Genomic DNA, 24,070 nt, shown 5'->3' on the forward strand with positions numbered 1-24,070 from the left:
TTAAGACCTAGTTAAAGGAACACTGAGTTAAAGTTTTTGTTGATCTATAAACTGCATAAAACCTATTGTATGAAATAATTGTATTTATGTACTTATATGTATATGTATATCATGAAGCTTATTTTTTTTACTTTCTGTCTTACCTGATACACAATTTCCAATTAAAAAAAAAAAAAAAAAACAATGACATTTAACTGTTGCTGCTACATTTGTTTTAATTTCCAACATTACTTACTGTCTTTTCCCTGTTGAATAACATATGTGTGGATGATAAATAATGATAGGGTCGACAGACCAACATTTTAATGTAACTTCACGTCATTTGTCAATATCACAGCTAGCACACACACACACACTGGATGTTCTAGGAGGCCGAATTCTTCAGTTACCCCATTCAGCAGAGGTAATATTCCTGTGGGGCTAGGATATTTAAATAAATGAAAATAAAGAATATTTTATGATTTACATCTTTGCATTAAGAAGTAAACAATCGAATAATGAAACATAGAGCATGTACACCACATGTAGCATGAACTTAGGGTATATTATCCACCTTTACAATTCAGTCACTGTAAGGGATCCACTGCACAACAAACTAATTTTCCTAAATATCAAACACCATACTAAGAAACAAGCATTTGCAATGCAATGGGTCTCGCATTTACGCGAGTTTAAGCTATTGGCATTGTAAATGACAATACTTTTTATTTATGTTTTTAAAACGAAAACAAAAATAAAAGGCATTGTCATTTGCAATGTCAATAGCTCAGACTCGCGTAAATGCGAGACCTAGTGCATCATAAATGTCATTTTGTTAAAAACATTTGCTATGAGTTTAACGTAATATTCTGCCATTCCCAAGAAAGAATCAATGTACATGGTCTTTATTACCAGGAGTCAGGGGGTGTGTAATTGCCGTCACACGGCACTCTTTAGATCTTACTCCATCACAGCTAATCACTCTTGTTACACCTAAGTTATATTTACCTCACTTAATGGTCAACCAAATCTGCACCAGAACTCCCAGAACCATTTCTAGCATGGCATCAAGCTCCTCTCTCTTCCATCCGTGTACAAGTATTCACCCTGGGAATAGGCCACATTATGGATGATTTTGAATAAGTGGTGTATAGCCCTTTGAATTACCACAGATGCAGACACTAATCTAAAGGGTCACATGCTCAAATGTATCAGAACCTTCTATTGTAATAAAGGCAATTAATGGTCTAGAGTGCCAATTAATTGCTGTTTGGTAATGTACTGAGGAGAGGTTCAATGTATGAAAAACAGAAACCCATTAATGTTTGGCACGGAATACGGTCCACCCAGGTGTTGACAATCAGTTGCCATCCTAAATTTCCCACTGGCCTTCATTGCCAAAGCACAATAGTCAGCCACTCAGAAGCCTCCCTTTGATGTACATTCTCTTCCCAAATGGCTTCTCAAGTTCAACCTTCAGTTCATCTCAGTGCCATGGGTGCTCCCTCCAGTTTATGTACCTTGGCAATTGCATCATTCTTCAGAGGCACCTCTGGTTTAAATCCCTTCAACATACCTAACTTGTCACTAAACATTTCTAGGATATTTTCTTTCCCTAACACAGTTCTTCTGTATTGTTTACACTTAAATTTGAAATGTCAGCTTGTGATGGATTGTGAGCCAATGTGCCAGTTCAGCTGAAACCCCCTTGTGCAGGTCTACCCACCATGTCATAAGATGCCCGCCTCCGTGGCAGGGATCGCATCGCCTTCTCTGCATTTGTAAGTGTGGCAGTTGCAAATATGGCAGAGAAGTGTGCAGAGCGGGTGCCATGTGGTTTAGAACTCGCCCAGCAGACATTTTTGTTTTTCAAAAGCAAACCCTTGGAGCAGGGTTTCTAAAAAACAAAAATCAAATGGCCCTGCCATGCTTATATGTTTTTCCAGCACTTGGGCAAAAGTTGTATTGCTTCTGTTTTCCTGAACAGGGAAAATGTACATAAATAAACAATCTTAACAGAGCTGGTCCTTCTGACATGCTTTGACTGACGGCCCTGTGGCGGGCTGGCTACCAGTCAAAGCTTTACAGAGGTGGAGCTGCCTGAGGTTCTGCTGTGGAAATACTGGGTCTTACCCATTACTCCTGCACTGTCAAACTCTCAATGAGAACCTTATCTGGATGATTGGGGGCAATTTTGAATCTTAAAGCTCATTGTTACAGCCAAACCATCAACCACTGTCCTTCGCCACATGTACCTTGGCCCTGGTTTTCCTACCTTCAGACATAATGCCAGTACAAAAAATCCTACTGTTGCAATCATTTTCCTTCTGTTAGCCATGGACCCTGTATAAGGTTTGTCAAGTACTTCATACTAATACACATGCCATTTCTTTCCCCAAAACACCGCATTTTGATTCTGAATCAGCCTCATCATCTCGTATACCCTCCTGTCTTCACCTTCTAGTAGGAATTATGTTTCTTCATCACAGTCATAATTCTCAACTATTTTCACCCCTGTACTTTAATAAGATGTGTCCCCTCTTTGTTTGTACATTCAAGCAAAATGGGCGTTTTGATTATACCTCTTGTATGTCTGAAAGGTAGCTGGATATCGCTTATCAGTGACCAGCCGTCCCTTTAACCCACAACAATAGCAAAAATATTTCTGGTTCACTGTAGTCTTCAACCCCCCATTTTCTGGTTTTCTGACCAGTTCTATCAACGTATTTTTGTTCATGCTATTTCATTCATGAACACCTCCACACTCTTGACTCCCAATTGATAATTATTTTATGTTAATGAGCAATTTCTTCTATTTGTCGATCAGTCCCCACAGGCCTATTCATGGATGCTAGTTAACACCAATTTATGATATCTTTTTGCATTTTGCTATCATGCTTTATGTCTTCACTGAACATGTAGTAGTTATATGCGGCCACCAATGCATGTAGTGTCGCCATAAAACTATGGATGAGTTCATATGGGATTAGTGCTGTATCTAGGAATGCATGTGTCCTTTCACCTCTGAGTATCATTTAGTCTTATGTCAATGTCAAATTATTCCAGTGCTTCTGCAGTGTGTTGTTAAAAAGGTGGAGGAAGGTACTCAGAAAATGTTTTTGCTTCTGCGCCTAAACAATGTTTAAGTATAGTAGGTTTGCGCTTCCCTACAAAATAATATTGGCAACAGCATCAACGTAGTGGGTGTTGAAGCTTTCTTTCCTTTTTTTCCCACTACAAAGTAGGCTGTCAAGGCAACTGCGAGAACACAGGTGGAGCTGATACAACTTCAGTTGTCTTTTAGTCCACTTGAACCATTCCATGTTCCATGTTGGTTGGAATCATGTTGGTCGGAGTGAGTGTACCTGTCCTGGCTCCGGCAGTGCCTGCTCAATGTATAAGATCTTTCAACTCACTCTGAAAATTAAAACCAGGAAAAACCCATCCACTTTGCGGCTTTTACCTTTAAAAACGACAGGAACACCAGGATAGTACACGCAATATGGACATATAAAAGGTTTTCTAATGTAATCAATGATCTTGGCTTCGTTCACCTAAAATGTACCAACTATAAATGTAGTGAGTAAATGTGCCCACAAGGAAGAAATAATAAGGCGCCATCTCTAGATGTTCAAAGGATAGTCCTCATAAAACAACTGATTGAAATCAAGAAGTCTACAGTTCCCTTAATTTGTTGGACGTCCTAGGTCTGAGGCCATGAGACGCGCTCTCAGTAGAACTGCAGGCTCTGGTTGCCAGCTTGCCGCAGACTTGCAATAGTGTAGTAACTAAGTCCAGATTGTGGTAGTAGTATTTCACGTAGATTTATTCTGGTTAGTTACAGCTTACTAGAACAGTAGATATAAGCTTGTACAAAGCAGTAAATAGCTAGTAGAAGGCCCCACCAGGAGCACCCAGCTAGGCGCTCAGCCCATCTCCAACTGTGAGTTCCCACTCCCAACATTCCGTCTTGCATCATTCAGGCAGGGTTCCACTTGCACAGCATAAATCATCACAACCCAGGATACTACATAGTCACTAGGCACCCTCCTACCCATCACTTGTGTTTTAAAGGAATGCATCTTTTCTGTGCTTGCAAATCCCCATTGCTTGTTCTTTTCATTTTGCTGGCATTGCTAGGGACGTTTCCCTCCAAGGGGTTGCATCCACTTAAGCGAAAACAGTCCTCCCAAAAGGCACAGTCTGCGTCACACAGAGTATGCTGCTCCCAGGGTCGGACTGGGACACAAAATAAGACCATTTGCCAGTCAGATCACTGTCGGCCCTCAGCGTTTTGAACAGGTGCAGCACCGAGGCTGAGATTGCACAGAGCCTGATGCACATGCATTCAAAACCTTTTGAAAGAGATTGACATTTGCATGCCTCTCTAGAGCATAGTTACTTGGGCTGTGTTGAGGCTGATCCAAAACACAATGACCTACCAGGTTACTGCAGTTTCACAATAGGTGGAAAAACAGACTCGATAAAAACAGACCTCAGAGTGACAGCAGTAGGACTTTCAGAGGGCTGACGTGGAATATCAGCTTGCATATTTACTCACTCATCCACCTATACATTTCTCTCGATGTGTTAAGCAGCTGTTCCGAACATTTGTCTGTAACCTACATCTCATTCATGCCTTAACCCTGCATGTTCTTTTAGAAATGGAAGCTTGAACAACTCTGATACTGGCTCTGGTCTGAAGAAACGAAAGATTGCGCTTATTGCCTTCTATGAGGGAGTGAATCCTGCCTTACAATTGCCATGTTGTTCCTCTACTATGAGGAACTAAAGCTTGCACTGCTGTTGCCCGATTGTTTGTTTATGCTGATGCTACCCTAGCTGTCAAAAACAACAAAACCCTGTCTTATGGGCGTAAATACTGTCAGTATGCCTTGCAACAGAACCGTCTCATGTCAGTGATCACTGTTGCACTACCCTATGTACTTTCGTTTTTTAGGGGTATCTTACTGCACTACGTCCAATACTTTAACGATTTTTTTTTAAAAAACACACACAAGGGAATTATGGTATATTAGCCAACGACTCTTAACAGTCAGACAGAATACCATAGGATGTCTGAAAACTCAGTCTCCACAGTGCATCCACCAAATAACATTGGAATTGTGCAAAAGAAGTTTATGCAAAACTTATATCTGCCGGAAAAATGTGTGGCGAAAAGAATGACCCCTCACGGGAACACCAGCCTTAGGGTAACTGGCAAGTACTCACCAGGCTGGGCCCCTTTTCTCATCACTGGTCGTCATTTAATTCAAAAAATGAAAAACAAGAATGTGTCCAAACAAAAACCAAAGAAGTGAAAGTTCACAGAAGCAGTACCTATAGAACTGCTAGTGACAATACAGTGTGATTAAAATCAACAGGCACACCTATTCGCAAACTTTTATTCCTGATTATCAGGCATAGTCTGTTGAATTGAAAAGGCTGGTAGCTACCATCGCAAACCATTACCTATCGCCAGAAGACCGGTACAGCTACCCTAGCTGTACCTGTCTTCTGATGGAGGGAAGCTTGCACTGTTTCTGCCCAAGATATAGCTATTCAGTGAAGAGGGGTGTCTCCATTACTGTTTCCCCATCACATAAAAAACACAAAGGATAATTTTGATGCCCTTGCATAATGTGTGCTATGCTGGCTATGATTGGACCCAGGGCAAAACTAATTGTGGTGACCTGACCCAGAGACCCTGTCCAAACTGTGTGACCCAGGGCAATTCATTTTTTCACTCTGCTTCCTTTTTAGTGATTATTGCATTTGAGAGCAACTTGAAATAACTTTTTTCAGCATGCTAATTTACTAAAAGCTATCTTGTATGTGGTTTAGTAGTCCATCATTTTGCTCCATCTACGAGAACAGTAAGGTCACTATATAGGGAGCATAAAACAACTGACTTGCCTCTTGGGCTAGGTAACAACATTTTCATCAGGGCAGAAGTGGGAAAGAATTTAATATCCATCCAGGATCTGAATTGCACTAGGTGTAATCCGGTAATTGGATTTTAATCCCAGCTCCAAGCTTGACCAAACAATGTGACCCAAGGCAATTCCTTTTCCCCACTGTGCATCTTTTTCCATTGTCACCACATTTTAGAGCACCGTGAAATAGTTCAGAATGCACACTGTACAACATCCAACTCTCTTGTTTATGGTTTAATAGAGCACAAAGTTGATCCCATCTGCTTCTTGATTTATTAATAAAATTGTCACAGCTTAAAGTGTGTGGTTTATTAATTTTATTAAAAGCCATTTAGAGCAATTATATAATCTAAGGTGCTAAATGTAAACAATATAAAATGCTCTTTTTATGTAAAAGTTAGTACTTCAGCTATAAATAAGCCCACAGCCAACCAAGAGCTGTTCCCTTATGCCCCCATGGCACTGCTTTTTCAGACAGGAGGCAAAAAACAGATGGGCTGCAGAGAAACATGGGTCCTGACAGGCTCTGTCTCACTATCACTGTTCATTCACTCTTTAGTGCGTTAGCTACCTGTGTTATACCTGTCCTGTATATGTGAGAGAATCCTGTGATGTTCTGTCTCCTGCTACCACCTGCCCTTAACTTACTATTTGGGCTAGGGAAGGTTGCACTGCGACAGTCTGTGTTGTACCTTTATTGTGTTGTGAAGCTAGGAATAAAATTTTCCACTTCACTTAAGAAAAGATATCCACGTTGTCAATGCTTGTGTTAATGCATCATGTGAGTAAAAGAGTGAAACCTCATAAAATATGTGGGCAGAGTTTACTTTTAGTTTTACAATGAAACAAGCATTTTTTTAAACGTAGTAAGCAACTTTGTAAATTTTAAAAAAAATAGCTTAACATGTGGCTCCATTTTATATATGATTCAGAAAAGGGGGTGGTGATGGACAGAGTATCTGAATTAAGCAGAACACTCGTACCCAGTCAACAGATCAGGGCTTGATCCATCACCGTTTTTTAGCTCACTGCACCATCCCAGCTCAGAACCTGGCTACATGCAAATTAGTCTTTCCCTGGCCCAGTGCATCATGGGAACAGGGCAGACCAAACTACCAAGCCAATTCTTTTACTGGAAAGGAAACAAGCTTCCGGGGACCGGTTTCTGGCATTACAGCCGTCTTCGGCCCGGCTTGCTTGAATCCTGATGGTGCAGTGAGCAAGGGACTCATGTCTGAGCATACCCTTCCACGCTTATGGTGGACAAAACGATTCAGAAAAGGGGGTGGTGATGGACAGAGTATCGGAATTAAGCAGAAGACTCATACCCAGTCAACAGATCAGGGCTTGATCCATCACCGTTTTTTTAGCTCACTGCACCATCCCAGCTCAGAACCTGGCTACATGCAAATTAGTCTGTCCCTGGCCCAGTGCATCATGGGAACAGGGCAGACCAAACTACCAAGCCAATCCTTTTACTGGAAAGGAAACAAGCTTCCGGGGACCGGTTTCTGGCATTACAGCCGTCTTCGGCCCGGCTTGCTTGAATCCTGATGGTGCAGTGAGCAAGGGACTCATGTCTGAGCATACCCTTCCACGCTTATGGTGGACAAAACGATTCAGAAAAGGGGGTGGTGATGGACAGAGTATCTGAATTAAGCAGAAGACTCGTACCCAGTCAACAGATCAGGGCTTGATCCATCACCGTTTTTTAGCTCACTGCACCATCCCAGCTCAGAACCTGGCTACATGCTAATTAGTCTGTCCCTGGCCCAGGGCATCATGGGAACGGGGCAGACCAAACTACCAAGCCAATTCTTTTACTGGAAAAGAAACAAGCTTCCGGAACCCGGTTTCTGGCATTACAGCCGTCTTCGGCCCGGCTTGCTTGAATCCTGTTGGTGCAGTGAGCAAGGGACTCATGTCTGAGCATACCCTTCCACGCTTATGGTGGACAAAACGATTCAGAAAAGGGGGTGGTGATGGACAGAGTATCTGAATTAAGCAGAATACTCGTACCCAGTCAACAGATCAGGGCTTGATCTATCACCGTTTTTTAGCTCACTGCACCATCCCAGCTCAGAACCTGGCTACATGCAAATTAGTCTGTCCCTGGCCCAGTGCATCATGGGAACAGGGCAGACCAAACTACCAAGCCAATTCTTTTACTGGAAAGGAAAAAAGCTTCCGGGGACCGGTTTCTGGCATTACAGCCGTCTTCGGCCCAGCTTGCTTGAATCCTGATGGTGCAGTGAGCAAGGGACTCATGTCTGAGCATACCCTTCCACCCTTATGGTGGACAAAACGATTCAGAAAAGGGGGTGGCGATGGACAGAGTATCTGAATTAAGCAGAACATTTGTACCCAGTCAACAGATCAGGGCTTGATCCATCACCGTTTTTGAGCTCACTGCACCATTCCAGCTCAGAACCTGGCTACATGCAAATTAGTCTGTCCCTGGCCCAGTGCATCATGGGAACAGGGCAGACCAAACTACCAAGCCAATTCTTTTACTGGAAAGGAAACAAGCTTCCGGGGACCGGTTTCTGGCATTACAGCCGTCTTCGGCCCGGCTTGCTTGAATCCTGATGGTGCAGTGAGCAAGGGACTCATGTCTGAGCATACCCTTCCACGCTTATGGTGGACAAAACGATTCAGAAAAGGGGGTGGCGATGGACAGAGTATCTGAATTAAGCAGAACACTCGTACCCAGTCAACAGATCAGGGCTTTATCCATCACCGTTTTTTAGCTCACTGCACCATCCCAGCTCAGAACCTGGCTACATGCAAATTAGTCTGTCCCTGGCCCAGTGCATCATGGGAACAGGGCAGACCAAACTACCAGGCCAATTCTTTTACTGGAAAGGAAACAAGCTTCCGGGGACCGGTTTCTGGCATTACAGCCGTCTTCGGCCCGGCTTGCTTGAATCCTGATGGTGCAGTGAGCAAGGGACTCATGTCTGAGCATACCCTTCCACGCTTATGGTGGACAAAACGATTCAGAAAAGGCGGTGGTGAGCTGGGATGGTGCAGTGAGCTAAAAAACGGTGATGGATCAAGCCCTGATCTGTTGACTGTGTAGGAGTATTCTGCTTAGTTCAGATACTCTGTCCATCACCACCCCCTTTTCTGAATCGTTTTGTCCACCACAAGCGTGGAAGGGTATGCTCAGATGTGAGTCCCTTGCTCACTGCACCATCAGGATTCAAGCAAGCCGGGCCGAAGACGGCTGTAATGCCAGAAACCGGTCTCGGAAGCATGTTTCCTTTCCAGTTAAAGAATTGGCTTGGTAGTTTGGTCTGCCCTGTTCCCATGATGCACTGGGCCAGGGACAGACTAATTTGCATGTAGCCAGGTTCTGAGCTGGGATGGTGCAGTGAGCTAAAAAACGGTGATGGATCAAGCCCTGATCTGTTGACTGGGTAGGAGTATTCTGCTTAGTTCAGATACTCTGTCCCTCACCACCCACTTTTCTGAATCGTTTTGTCCACCACAAGCGTGGAAGGGTATGCTCAGATGTGAGTCCCTTGCTCACTGCACCATCAGGATTCAAGCAAGCCGGGCCGAAGACGGCTGTAATGCCAGAAACCGGTCCCCGGAAGCTTGTTTCCTTTCCAGTTAAAGAATTGGCTTGGTAGTTTGGTCTGCCCTGTTCCCATGATGCACTGGGCCAGGGACATACTAATTTGCATGTAGCCAGGTTCTGAGCTGGGATGGTGCAGTGAGCTAAAAAACGGTGATGGATCAAGCCCTGATCTGTTGACTGGGTAGGAGTATTCTGCTTAGTTCAGATACTCTGTCCATCACCACCCCCTTTTCTGAATCGTTTTGTCCACCACAAGCGTGGAAGGGTATGCTCAGATGTGAGTCCCTTGCTCACTGTACCATCAGGATTCAAGCAAGCCGGGCCGAAGACGGCTGTTATGCCAGAAACCAGTCCCCGGAAGCTTGTTTCCTTTCCAGTTAAAGAATTGGCTTGGTAGTTTGGTCTTCCCTGTTTCCATAATGCACTGGGTCAGGGACAGACTCATTTGCATGTAGCCAGGTTCTGAGCTGGGATGGTGCAGTGAGCTAAAAAACGGTGATTGATCAAGCCCTGATCTGTTGACTGGGTAGGAGTATTCTGCTTAGCTCAGATACTCTGTCCATCACCACCCCCTTTTCTGAATCGTTTTGTCCACCACAAGCGTGGAAGGGTATGCTCAGATGTGAGTCCCTTGCTCACTGCACCATCAGGATTCAAGCAAGCCGGGCCGAAGACGGCTGTAATGCCAGAAACCGGTCCCCGGAAGCTTGTTTCCTTTCCAGTTAAAGAATTGGCTTGGTAGTTTGGTCTGCCCTGTTCCCATGATGCACTGGGCCAGGGACAGACTAATTTGCATGTAGCCAGGTTCTGAGCTGGGATGGTGCAGTGAGCTCAAAAACGGTGATGGATCAAGCCCTGATCTGTTGACTGGGTAGGAGTATTCCGCTTAGTTCAGATACTCTGTCCATCACCACCCCCTTTTCTGAATCGTTTTGTCCACCACAAGCGTGGAAGGGTATGCTCAGATGTGAGTCCCTTGCTCACTGCACCATCAGGATTCAAGCAAGCCGGGCCGAAGACGGCTGTAATGCCAGAAACCGGTCCCCGGAAGCTTGTTTCCTTTCCAGTTAAAGAATTGGCTTGGTAGTTTGGTCTGCCCTGTTTCCATGATGCACTGGGCCAGGGACAGACTAATTTGCATGTAGCCAGGTTCTGAGCTGGGATGGTGCAGTGAGCTAAAAAACGGTGATGGATTAAGCCCTGATCTGTTGACTGGGTAGGAGTATTCTGCTTAGTTCAGATACTCTGTCCATCACCACCCCCTTTTCTTAATTGTTTTGTCCACCACAAGCGTGGAAGGGTATGCCCAGATGTGAGTCCCTTGCTCACTGCACCATCAGGAATCAAGCAAGCCGGGCCGAAGACGGCTGTAATGCCAGAAACCGGTCCCTGGAAGCTTGTTTCCTTTCCAGTTAAAGAATTGGCTTGGTAGTTTGGTCTGCCCTGTTCCCATGATGCACTGGGCCAGGGACAGACTAATTTGCATGTAGCCAGGTCCTGAGCTGGGATGGTGCAGTGAGCTCAAAAACGGTGATGGATCAAGCCCTGATCTGTTGACTGGGTAGGAGTATTCTGCTTAGTTCAGATACTCTGTCCATCACCACCCCCTTTTCTGAATCGTTTTGTCCACCACAAGCGTGGAAGGGTATGCTCATATGTGAGTCCCTTGCTCACTGCACCATCAGGATTCAAGCAAGCCGGGCCGAAGACGGCTGTAATGCCAGAAACCGGTCCCCGGAAGCTTGTTTCCTTTCCAGTTAAAGAATTGGCTTGGTAGTTTGGTCTGCCCTGTTCCCATGATGCACTGGGCCAGGGACAGACTAATTTGCATGTAGCCAGGTTCTGAGCTGGGATGGTGCAGTGAGCTCAAAAACGGTGATGGATCAAGCCCTGATCTGTTGACTGGGCAGGAGTATTCCGCTTAGTTCAGATACTCTGTCCATCACCACCCCCTTTTCTGAATCGTTTTGTCCACCACAAGCGTGGAAGGGTATGCTCAGATATGAGTCCCTTGCTCACTGCACCATCAGGATTCAAGCATCCGGGCCGAAGACGGCTGTAATGCCAGAAACCGGTCCCCGGAAGCTTGTTTCCTTTCCAGTTAAAGAATTGGCTTGGTAGTTTGGTCTGCCCTGTTTCCATGATGCACTGGGCCAGGGACAGACTAATTTGCATGTAGCCAGGTTCTGAGCTGGGATGGTGCAGTGAGCTAAAAAACGGTGATGGATTACGCCCTGATCTGTTGACTGGGTAGGAGTATTCTGCTTAGTTCAGATACTCTGTCCATCACCACCCCCTTTTCTTAATTGTTTTGTCCACCACAAGCGTGGAAGGGTATGCTCAGATGTGAGTCCCTTGCTCACTGCACCATCAGGATTCAAGCAAGCCGGCCTGAAGACGGCTGTAATGCCAGAAACCGGTCCCTGGAAGCTTGTTTCCTTTCCAGTTAAAGAATTGGCTTGGTACTTTGGTCTGCCCTGTTCCCATGATGCACTGGGCCAGGGACAGACTAATTTGCATGTAGCCAGGTCCTGAGCTGGGATGGTGCAGTGAGCTCAAAAACGGTGATGGATCAAGCCCTGATCTGTTGACTGGGTAGGAGTATTCTGCTTAGTTCAGATACTCTGTCCATCACCACCCCCTTTTCTGAATCGTTTTGTCCACCACAAGCGTGGAAGGGTATGCTCAGATGTGAGTCCCTTGCTCACTGCACCATCAGGATTCAAGCAAGCCGGGCCGAAGACGGCTGTAATGCCAGAAACTGCTCCCCGGAAGCTTGTTTCCTTTCCAGTTAAAGAATTGGCTTGGTAGTTTGGTCTGCCCTGTTCCCATGATGCACTGGGCCAAGGACAGACTAATTTGCATGTAGCCAGGTTCTGAGCTGGGATGGTGCAGTGAGCTAAAAAACGGTGATGGATCAAGCCCTGATCTGTTGACTGGGTAGGAGTATTCTGCTTAGTTCAGATCCTCTGTCCATCACCACCCCCTTTTTCTGAATCGTTTTGTCCACCACAAGCTTGGAAGGGTATGCTCATATGTGAGTCCCTTGCTCACTGCACCATCAGGATTCAAGCAAGCCGGGCCGAAGACGACTGTAATGCCAGAAACTGGTCCCCGGAAGCTTCAATCCCATAATGAAATTGTTAAAAGCAAAAGTACAAGTCCCTCAATGCAACATGCTGCTGGTTGAAAAAAAAGGTATTAGCCTACATTGTAGTGCCAAGGTGCAGAGTTGTGAAATACAAAATAAAATTTAGTTCCTGGTTTTCTGCATTTTTTTCTTGTAGACAATCAAGGGTTAAACAGCAGTGGTGGTGCGTCCATTGGGGGTGTTCGTGTGTTGCCCCCACCAATGCCACAGGCCCACGGCCCCACGGCCCAAAGGCCCCATTTAGGAATCTTTCTACTTCTGACGCTAATTCAAGCAATCAGGACTCCTGATTGGAATGAAATTAGTGTCAGAAGTAGAACGAGGAATGCTGAAGGGGATGGGGCTGTGGCAGCACTCGGGGTGAGTGACAATGCAATAGTGCGCATGTTCGTTTTTGGGCTGGTCATTTTTAAGACCAGCCCTAACATGCGCACTAAGACATCCCCCTAGGAGAGCGAGGGTTGCTTCATTCGCAATCCCAGGTCTCCTAATGGGCAGGGAGTGCCCCTGCTCCAGGCCAATCCTGGGCTGCTGAACTCGGGAGCAGCGTCTGGATTGACTGAGAGCCTGAGAGGGCTTGCCAGCCAGTAGCCACTCACGCAGAAGAAGACGATGCGACGGTGAAGGCGCCAAACGCGGATACCGGCCCAGAAGCAGACCGCAGAGGCGGCGGACCCGGTCAGGTAAGTTTAAGCTTTTTTTTTGTACTTTATTTTCAAACTCCCACGGACCCCACCCCCGCACAAGACCCCCCCTCTCGCAACCCCCTTTTGGAACCCCCTCACAAACCCTCCCTTTGAAAAGGCTGATCTGAGTCACCCGAGTTCCCCAAGTAAGTAAAAGCATGTTTAAGCAGGGACTTTGTCGTCGGTGACCGTGAATTGGACAATAAATACACAGGAATATAGTATATACGTCACAAGCTGGAGTTCGAATTCCCCACCTTGCTGCTTGCTTGACTACTAGAATTTATCTCCAGCCTGTGATGGCATTTTTTTTAAATTTTTTATAAACTTTATTTTTCAGTTTACAGATTGCAAATTCAAGAAAAAAGCAATTTGGCATCAAATCAGCCTAGATAGGCATATCGTTGACAGTATTAATGGTGTATAGGGCAAAAGGTAGCATCCGGGAGGGAAAGGTACAGTGGGGAAAAGAGAAAATCATTTGCATTCGTATCACAGTGAGGAAGGAATCCGGGCACTTTACTGAGGTCCAATGCGTACATTGTCAGGGTCGACTTTCCCGCTCCCTGTAGTGATTGGGCCCACCAGTTATATCCAACCCAATCTCCTCGCTGTCAGTTACATCTTGCGGAGAGAGTTCTCCTTCTGCCAAACCAGAGATACACATGACACGCCAAGCTAGTAGATCTTCTTGCAGTTTCTCGTCCCTTCTGGTGAGTTTCATGTGGACCTCTTCAGCTCGGGACCATTCACATACGTCTTTGAGCCAGATAGGCACTTCTGGGGCCCTTTGCCCCATCCAAGTTATAGCTACCCTACGCCTAGCGAGCACCAGCATTAATTGTAGCAGCTTATACAGGTGTTTCTTTTTCTTATGCTTCCGGACCAGTGCCAGCAAGCAATACAAGGGTTCAAGCGTTATCTGAAAGCCATTGGCTGCCACAATCCTTCCCACCACCTCCAACCAGAACTGCTAGACCATTGGACAGTCCCATGCCAAGTGTAGGAAGCCCGCTTTCTCCGCGGCACATCTCGGGCAGCTATCTCCCTTGTCACCAGAGATGAGTTTCAGGGACACCGGTTTCAATAATAAGTGCAAAGTAGGAAGTTGAAGTGCGTCAACTTGAACCTGGCGTTGCATAAAACTAACAGTGTGAGGGAGCCTAGTGTGCCCATTGTGTCTCTTCTAGCTGGGTCCCTCTCCCAGGCCTTCTGAGACGGTGGTACAGGGGGGGTTGAGTCCTGCTTAATTGCTTTGTACAAGAGTTAAATCAATTTTCGGCCGGCACCACAGGAGAGTATGATATCTAAGGTATGTGTCGGTGGTGGGATGTCCAGGTACTGAGTCCAGGTGACCTTTACCACATCCTGAATTCCCCAGAAGTGTAGGAATTGGCCCCGACCAAGGCAAAAGTTTTCCTCTGCCTGCTCGTAAGTGATGAATGTCTCGTTGGGAAAGATGTCAGCAAGAACTTCACACCCACCCTTCCTCTAAGGTGTATCCCCGACAACGTCAGCCTGTTTGGGCTGCCACCCATTAACGATAAAGCGATGAAGACTGTTTGTGTAAAAAATCTATAAAATACGTTGAAATCAAAAGAAAAGACATGTGTTTCCCTATATCTATGAAGGGGGCCAGTATCCAGATTGGGAGCTCCCTATGAAAGGGTGCCCTTGTTAAGACCTTCTCAACAACCCGCTCCCATATACCAGCTGTGTGTCGTACAACATAAGGAAGAGACGTGTCCGACCCCCTGCCCTGCATCAGTGCTTCCTGCAGCATCTGAGTGTCTACTCTGCCAGAGAGGAGGCGTTTCTCCCAATTGTCTGCGTCTGAAAACCAACGTGCCGCAGGTTGTAGCTGTGCCGCATAGTAGTACAAGTCGAAGCGTAGAGCTTCCAGCCCACCCTCTTCATAGCTACGAACGATAGTGTTGAGCGCTACCCTACTGCGCCGGCCCGCCCAAAGCAGAGACGTAAGTAAGGTGTTAAGAGTTTGGAAAACTTGTGGCGACAACCGACATAATGAGTTCTGAAGTACGTTTAGTGTCTTAGAGATGGCCAACCTGCCCATCAACGAAAGTGGCCGGGTATTCCAAAAGGACACCGACTGCTGTAACGAAGCGATTGTGCGGTCTATATTCTGGGATATCACCTGTGCATCCGTCTGGACCACCTGTATCCCAAGGTAGCGGAACCCTTTCCGTTCCCAGTGCAACCCGAGGTCTGGGAGATCCTCCGGGGACACTGAGGCCAGCCTGGCCAGCGGGAAGATAAGGGTGTTACTGCGGTTAAGTCGTAGTCCCGAGACCTCTCCAAACTGATATAGCTGGTGCAACAGTACCGGCAGGGCATCCCGAGGAGAAGCCAAATAGAACAGGGCATCGTCAGCATATAGGTGAACAATATGACTCGTGTTCCCTACTCTAATTCCCCATTCTTCCATAATAGTCCAGACCTAGACCTCGAGGGGCTCTATGGCCGGGACGAACAATAAGGGCGAGAGAGGACACCCTGGCATGTACCCCTTCCCAATTGCCACTCCTCTGACCCTCGCGCCCCCTAGTTTTACTCTAGCACGGGGAGCTGTATATAGGATGCGAATCCAGCGACAAAAGTTGGGACCCAACCCCACATTGCGTAGGACCTCAAGAAGGTATCCTCAGTCCACCGTGTTGAACGCCTTGGCGAGGTCAATGGATACTGTTCCCCCGGTACTGCACCTCATGTAGAATGTGGTTCAGCCGTTGCAAATTCATAGCCGTATTTCATCCTGGTATGAACCCACACTGGTCCTCATGGACCAAGTGAGTCATGTATGTCGCTAAACGAGAGGCCAAAAGCTTGCAAAGGATTTTAATATCTGTTTTGATCATCATGATCGGGCAATACGATGAAGGCTCATGGGGGTCTCCACCCAGCTTTAGAATCATGCATATTTCCCACTGTCCTGCTCGGCGGGAGAACTCCGCGTTCAAATGTCTCAAGATAAACCTGCAGCAGGAGTCGAGGAAATGTACCCCTGAACGCTTGATAAAACTCAGGAGGGAACCCATCGCTTCTTGGAGATTTGGCTCGTGGTAGGTGTTGCAGGGCGGATTGTACCTCGCCCAGTATTAGGGGCTCGTCGAGTTCCTTCTGCGCCTGTTTAGGTATAGATCGTAAGGTCAGGTCACGGAGATAAGGGAGATAGGAGGCCTGGCTAATTGGGGGGTCTGCAGTATATACCAACTCAAAATGGGATTTGAGGACCCGCAATAGTCCCACCTCGGAGTGCACCAAGTTGCCCCTGGGCTCCAGTAGAGCCGTGATCATATCAGGGGCATATTCCCGGCAGAGAATCCAGGTTAAGAGACAGCCCGATTTATTGCCTTCCCTATGTGAGGGTGTATTTGTCAAGCCTGTTCCAAATGTCATGGATGCGTTCCCGGATGCCATGTTTCCTATCCCTCTATATTGTGTCAGAGGCCTCAGATGTCTGTACTTCCAAGAGGTGTTGTTCCTCCTCCTGCAGCTCTCATTGGAGCTGCTTTCGAACCACACAGGTGAGGCTTATACGTGCCCCTCTCACCACCGCTTTCAGGGCTTCCCACTTCGTGGCCTGCGATAAGTCCGGCCGCCGCGATTTAGGTCCACATGGTCAGTTATGGCAGCTTCTAAATGATGTTTCCCAGTGGTGGTATTTTTAAATTCAAATACTGATCTCTGTGTTCTGCTTTGCAGTGCATGGTGGTGGGTAATGGCGATCCTCGTGTTTCGTTTTACTGTGCCTGGTGGTGGATAATGGGTTGTCACTAAGGCGACTGACCCTTATTTGAGTGGGTCTTCAGAACCCGTGCTCTTGTCACCCCCAAGAATGTCATTATGATCAATATACTTAAATGTTACGGAAATAGTTTCTTTCCGTGGGACCAATTTTCTTTTATTTGAATCTGGTTGTGAACAGATTACCGCAGTGGAGCACATTCATTCGAAATGGGCTCCGTACCAGCTGCACAAAGCTGTTGGCACCTGGATTCAAATCAAACCAAAGTGGTCGCACGGTAGAGAAACTATTTCCGTAACATTCAAGTATAATGTTTCAAGTTTCCATGTAGTTCAGTTCAGTTTACCTAATACTTTTTACTCTTGGCAGAGAGAATGCAGGGTGACCCATTTTGACCCATTTTATTATTATAGCTACGATTATTCAACGTTTTGATTGTATTTTATGTATAAACATGGCACTTAAAAAAAATCGATTATATCTTTTCAGAATGGAACAGTTTACTTGTTGACTAATTAGATTGTACATGTGATGGTTTTGTTTAAGGAATCGATAGATGATAAAGAGGAAAACAAACTGCAATACCAAGCATTAAACGTTGCTATTAGTACACTTAAGTTATCTTCAGAAGGTAGTTATCAGGCTTCACCTATCTGACATCAAAATGGGTTTTGTGAACTGGTGTAAAAAATTGGTACCCAATTGTTTCACTTCTAATTACTTGGCATTATTCTGGCCACTTTGCACTCAATTTTATTCCAAGCAAGCATCAAGCATCAGTAGATTTCATTTTTAAAGGTATATCAACAAATAAGGAAATATGTAAGGTACTCATCATTATTATCTCAAAGTCAGCGTAATAGGAGGATCGGTAGCCGAGTTGTGATGATTCAGGTAGATTTATTGAAGGATAATTAGGTTGAATCATAAAGTCATTAAAGCCCCACCAGGAGCAGCTCTCCTGCTACTCAGCCCTCTCTTCCAACTGTCATCCATCGACCAGGCACACCACACATTCCATATTACCTCACACACTCAACATTCCACCATTCACCCAGATAGGCTGAGCAGCAAGACAGGATAATAAGAAAGACACGTGGCATCCAAACCAGGATACCACAATCGGTTATGAAGTTCTGTGGTTATAATGAATAAGCAGCTACCTACATCATTATCACATGTAATCTCTTTATTGATGCTATAACTGCACTTTCGCAATTGCTTTATTAATCTTATTGCTTTCTCAAAGATCCTTGAAAATGCACCATTTGCACACTATTTTTTTATTTTTTCTCGTGGGGTGGGGGAGGGACCTCCTCTATAACGGTTGAGCACACTGTGCTCGCTCACCACTGGCCATTCATCACAAACTTTTACGCCCCACAACTTTCAAATGTCATCAGCCGCCACTGTTAAACAGCCCAGTGAGGGAGAGGGTAGAGACAGAGATAGCCTTCCAAATACAAATGGCAGCATCATAGAGGTATTTAATCAAGAAAACAAGTGTGTTGATTTGTTTGTTATATATATATATTATTTACATTTTCCTACCAAACAAGTGCCTTCCGTCATTCCCATCCGTCCCTCCTCTGACTCATCCCAAACCTTTTTGATTTCTATGAATTCCCAAAAATCCATCTCAAACTGTCAACCTCCCCATTAGTCATGCCACCCAACTAATAAGCACACACGCCCGCTACTTACAAAACCGCATACTGCTTCCCCTTTTTAAATACTTCCCTACCATTCTATCCCTACTCCAAACTTTCCTTTTCAAATTAATTCCTTTCATTCTATTCCTATTCCAAAGTCTACTAAATATACAAGAAATGAAGAGTACAACATTAACACCTATAATGCACAAGAAAATCAACAAAAAACGTATAACCTACTAACTACTAATCTTGAGTTGCAGAATAGAGTGTTATGTGCCAAAAAAGCTCTTCAGAGTTTGTAAATTCTAAAACGCTATATAATCCCCTTCTAGTTTACAATTACACTCTCCTGTTAATTAACTAACATGAACACTTCTTGGAATACCAGCTTGCTAAAATGATCTATTTGCACGAACAGTGCGAGCATCAGCAAGTAAGATGTGTCTATAGACACAGGAAAGACAGTTCACCCTTTTGTTTTAGTCAATCCTCAGTCCTCACTTTCGGTACTTCTCTCCTTTGAATCTTCTTTCTTCTATCTTCCCTCTGTCTGGATCCCATTTTGGCCCAGCATTGTATACCCAGTCTTTCATGAATTTCTTACAGGGATTTCGATGCTAAATATTTGCTTCCTCCTCTCTGTGTTTTGTTCTATAGGTCTTTCAATTTCAGGCAAATGAGTTTTTGAAAAGGTAAATTCATGTATACCTCCAACCTTCTTTACAGAACATTTTGTACTGCGCTTGGATGTGTACAAACTCCACAGTGGGCCCTAGGCACTGTTCTTTCAGCTTACTGGGAAAGGGGCCTCTCTCTACTTGTGGCCCTGAGGTGGATGAAGGGGGAAAATCATCAAGGGGATTAATGCCTCTGAGCAGCTGCAATAATCGGTTCTGCCTAGTAACCCGCAGCATTGATTATATGTTAATGTCCATTGAGTCAAGATGAGGTTCTAGTTCAGGCGGCCATTTCAGTTGCTTGCTACCATGCCTGATTTCAGAAATATTTTAAAGAAATTTGCTTCAGTGTTCCTAAATGTATTTTGGAAATAAAAATGGATTTGCAACACAACATCTCTTACCGTATTAAATGGCATATATGTTTTCTTATTCTGCACTTTTTCATCACTATTGCATTGTCTTAATATTTCAAATAATATTTATTAAATTGCCTCTGATTTTGGACATTTTTAAGATTTTCAAGACTAATGTTCATAATTTATCCCCATCTGTTTTCTTTTGTAAAAATAAACCTTATATACATTTTGGAAAATCAGTGTGTGTTTTTTTTCTTATTTCAATGCAGAGCATTGATGTTACCAATGTGATAAAGGAAATCAACTTTATAGAGGTTCGGCTCTTCTCAGCAGTCTGGTATGCAGCACAGCAAAGTGAGGCTCACTCTGCGTACAGTGTTCCCCCGGAGTGCCCCCCACCAGTACAGAAAGGGGAATGCCATGGTAATTTCATCAGAAAGGTAATTGTAGAAAACGTCCTGCCTGGTTTATTATATTGAAAACTAGGGCCTGGTTACGATATTGGCGGATAGAGTTACTCCATTACAAACATGACGGATATCCCGTCTGCCTTATTACAAGTTTGTTATATCCTGGAGAACTTGTAATATAGCGGACCAGATACCAGTCACATTTGTGATGGAGCATCCCATCCACCAAGGTCGTAATAGGTCTCTTAGTCTATGCAGACACCATTAATACACAATCAAGTGTAATCCTTAAAGCCAAGCCCAGTGTAAATGTTTTACATAGTTTTTTCACCATCGTTTTTTTTTTATTATATTAGGTCCAAATATTAATATTTGAAATGTTTATTGTTAATATTACTATTTGAAATATTAGGCGCTTATATATTTTACGGCATAATCCACATCTAAACAGTACTCAACAGCAATAGTCTTTAGAGAAAACCGAATGCTCTGATTATTTTTATAGCTGGACTAGGTAGGAGAACCCTCAAACAAGTGCAAGAAACGCTACCCTTTAGCTGATTGTCAAGGGTTGCTGCCTTTAAATTATACTTCTGTTTGTTCAGTTGCTTTCACAGTCAGGCACCACAATACTAGACTGACTGACTGACTGGATTAATCTTCATCAACCAGTGAAGAAACACAGAAACTAATGTCAACATCTGTGTCCACGAGCTAACCTAAAATCAAAAGGGGGTAGCATGTACTTATTTATTTGTTTATTCATTTATTTAAAATGTTTTATATAGCGCTGGCTGGACCCGAGTGTTTCAGATCGCTTTACATGAGTATTCATTGCAGTACAGCAAAATTTACAATGAGGTAGTATTCAAAAACCAATACAAACGGTAGAAAGCAGTTTAAATATTACACAATCTAATTACACAAGTTGCAAAGGGTTACAGCAAGTCATGAGAGAAAAGGCTAGTGGAAGAGGGAAAGGATGGAAAAGAGGGAGGTAGGGTATGGGAATGGGGAGAGGCTAGGGAGGGGGCTAGTTAAGGCGATATCAAACAGCTATACATGGATAAATTGTACTCAATGAAGGGTCATACTTTTTAGAATACTCTCCATCAACATCAATCCTAATTTACTGACTTTAGGCAAAACTTGGAAATGTGTGTAAGGCCCTGGGGTTAGTGTGTAAATGATAAAAGTAATAAATGAATCAGATTCAAGAACACCTTAAAACAGTATTCTGGAGCACTCCAAGAATTTGCATCATTAACAATGGTTCAACATCAATTCTATTTAACTGACTTTAGGCAAATATTTAAATGTGTGTAAGGCCCTGGGGGTTAGTGTGTAAATGATAAAAGTAATAAATGAATCAGAATCCAGAACACCTTAAAACAGTATTCTGGAGCACTCTAAGAATGTGCATCATTAACAATGGTTCAACATCAATCCTATTTAACTGACTTTAGGCAAATATTTAAATGTGTGTGAGGCACTGGGGTTAGTGTGCACAATATAAAAGTAATACATTAATCAGATTACAGAACACCTTAAAACAGTATATTGGAGCACTCCAACAATTTACATAATTCACAATGGTTGAAGGCAAATAGTGAAAAAACTCAGTCCATAGGTCCAAGGTCATGTGATATATTTTTGTCGTCTTTATTGTGCTTAAAGCACCCAGCCATGTACATGTTCATCAGTCGACATATATTTAGTCCCCAATTGGACTTTTACAAGGTGTGTGATTACAAACTGTATTCCTCATTCTTTTACCAATAATTCATGAAGTTAGAGGATATAGATGCTGGAGTACACGTTTTTTAAGATCATCTTTCCTGTGGCCTATACGACTGTTAGATTCTTCATTGTAACAAATTTTGTCATCCTCATCGGGGTTTATCTTGGCTCTCTATGCCAATGTCGCCCATGACTGAATAGCTACAACAATTCACTGTGAGCTTGAAAAATATTGAAGCCACCAATGAGTAACAGAAGTCTTTAGAAGACCTGGAATGTTATAAATATTTTTATAATTTGTGGTGTCTGTGAGAGTTGTTCTAAAGGAAATTGATCTTCAGTTGAGACTCTTTTACATCTCTTAGATTGTTGATTACATTCATTCTGAGTGAAAAGATGATTTTTTGTAAGTGCAAACAGTTGGTGCATACTAAAATTGTATCTTTACGATAGTGTCAGCAATTAATGTTTGTGGCATTAATTACCAAGCATAGAATTTCAGATATTATCACGGTCACCCTGTGACACTTAATAAGAGCCATAGAAGCCTGGTTCGTTCTCTTGACCATAAGTAGTTTACCTATTGAATTATAGGCCACCATCCTCTAGGAGGTTTTTTAGCTAGATCGAGTGACATACATTTAATTTTGCATTTGTTAAATGTTTTGCATTTCATCAATGCCTGGGTGACTGCCGCCGCCTTGGGAAGTTGAGTCACAGTCTGAATCTTTAGACATACCTTTGTGCAGTTGTGTGCCATTCATATACATTATACATAGAAACTCCCTAATAAGAGAACCCAAGATCCACACACAAGTAGAAAGAGGAATATATGCATATTTCCTTTACTGAGTAACACTTACTGCATTGCTGAAATGGTTCCAAATGAGCACTCAGGATCCTATCATAATCTAAACCTGTGTCCATATAAGGATAGTTTTGGTATTTCCATCTACATTTCACAGATCCTTAGAGCTTTTGGAGATTGGAAGTGTTATGCTGTGAACATTCTTCAGAAGTAATGAAGCTTGTCTGGGAGTTAACACTGATAAACCCCAGTGGGACGATGAGTAAAATAAATATGCAAGAAACTCCCTATGTCCTTAATCCATGATGCCTTGTCAGAATCAAGTCACAGAAAGGAACTCTCAGACCGAGGAAAACCACTGTCACTTATACATGCATTGGCAATGGGACCTGCTGGAAGGAAATGTACGTCTAAAGTCAACTGTTCACGACATTCCTTGATGGTAGTGATTCAGCTGAGTTGAAAGTGCTTTAAATGATATATGCATTTCCTATATTTCAATTTTCTTTGGAAGTGCATTATACCATTTTCCTGTGGATAGACCAGCAAAATCTGTTTTTTGGGTTGTACACCTTATGGGTGTACATACTGCTTAATGTGTCTACTTTAAACCAATGGATAAATCAGCAGTGAACTTCACATCTGAAAATTATAATAATTATTTCCTGCATGGAATACCTAATTTAGAAGGTGTACAACATCAGCTCTTTAGTGTAATCACTTTGAAGGAGATTTTTGTGTGGTAAGACCTAATCTAGGTCCTTGTTTTTTCTTTAATACTGGAGAATTAAAAGGACTGACTTGTCGGTCATTTAAAGGATTTGTCAGTTCCTACTTGCAATTTATATCTGAAGACGATTGCCATTGATTCTGGTGATGCAGGCTTTTTTGTATCTGGCCACCTAATGTTACTCTTGCTTACTGCGTATGGGTGAAATATATTCACATTGGTGTATACCTTTCTGATGAGTGTTGCAAGGCCCAAGGGATATATGCTGCTCCCTAAAAGGACTGCATACTCTAACAAGGACTCCTTAAGACGTATTACACATTTATTTGCAAGATCATTTCAGGTTTTTACCTCAGTCAGGCAATTGTTCTGTCAGTTTTCTTTATATAAAGCCTCGTAAAGACATCTTTAGGATAACCTTTTGTACTGGAATGTGAGAACCAAGTAATGGCTACTGTCTGCAAGGTTAATTTACATGTGGTCACTTTTTGCATTGGTCATTGAAATCAGTATTAAGAACTTTCATGATTGCTCCAGAACATATTGCACCAGAGCCAAGGCAATGCCCATGACTAAACATGCATCTG

General features: G+C 43.8%; 1 protein-coding gene across 1 annotated transcript in view; it reads left to right on the forward strand.

Moving 5' to 3' along the window:
• MANBA (mannosidase beta) overlaps nucleotides 1-24,070 on the forward strand; it is a 399,570-nt gene that overhangs the window by 189,296 nt on the left and 186,204 nt on the right. Inside the window, exon 4 of the mRNA XM_086961579.1 lies at nucleotides 20,065-20,235. Coding sequence (XP_086817705.1) covers nucleotides 20,065-20,235 — 171 coding nt within the window. The remainder of the gene's footprint in view (nucleotides 1-20,064; nucleotides 20,236-24,070) is intronic.

This window comes from Lissotriton vulgaris, chromosome 3_1 (genome assembly GCF_964263255.1).
Source record: "Lissotriton vulgaris chromosome 3_1, aLisVul1.2, whole genome shotgun sequence".
NCBI classification, from domain to species: Eukaryota; Metazoa; Chordata; class Amphibia; order Caudata; family Salamandridae; genus Lissotriton; species Lissotriton vulgaris.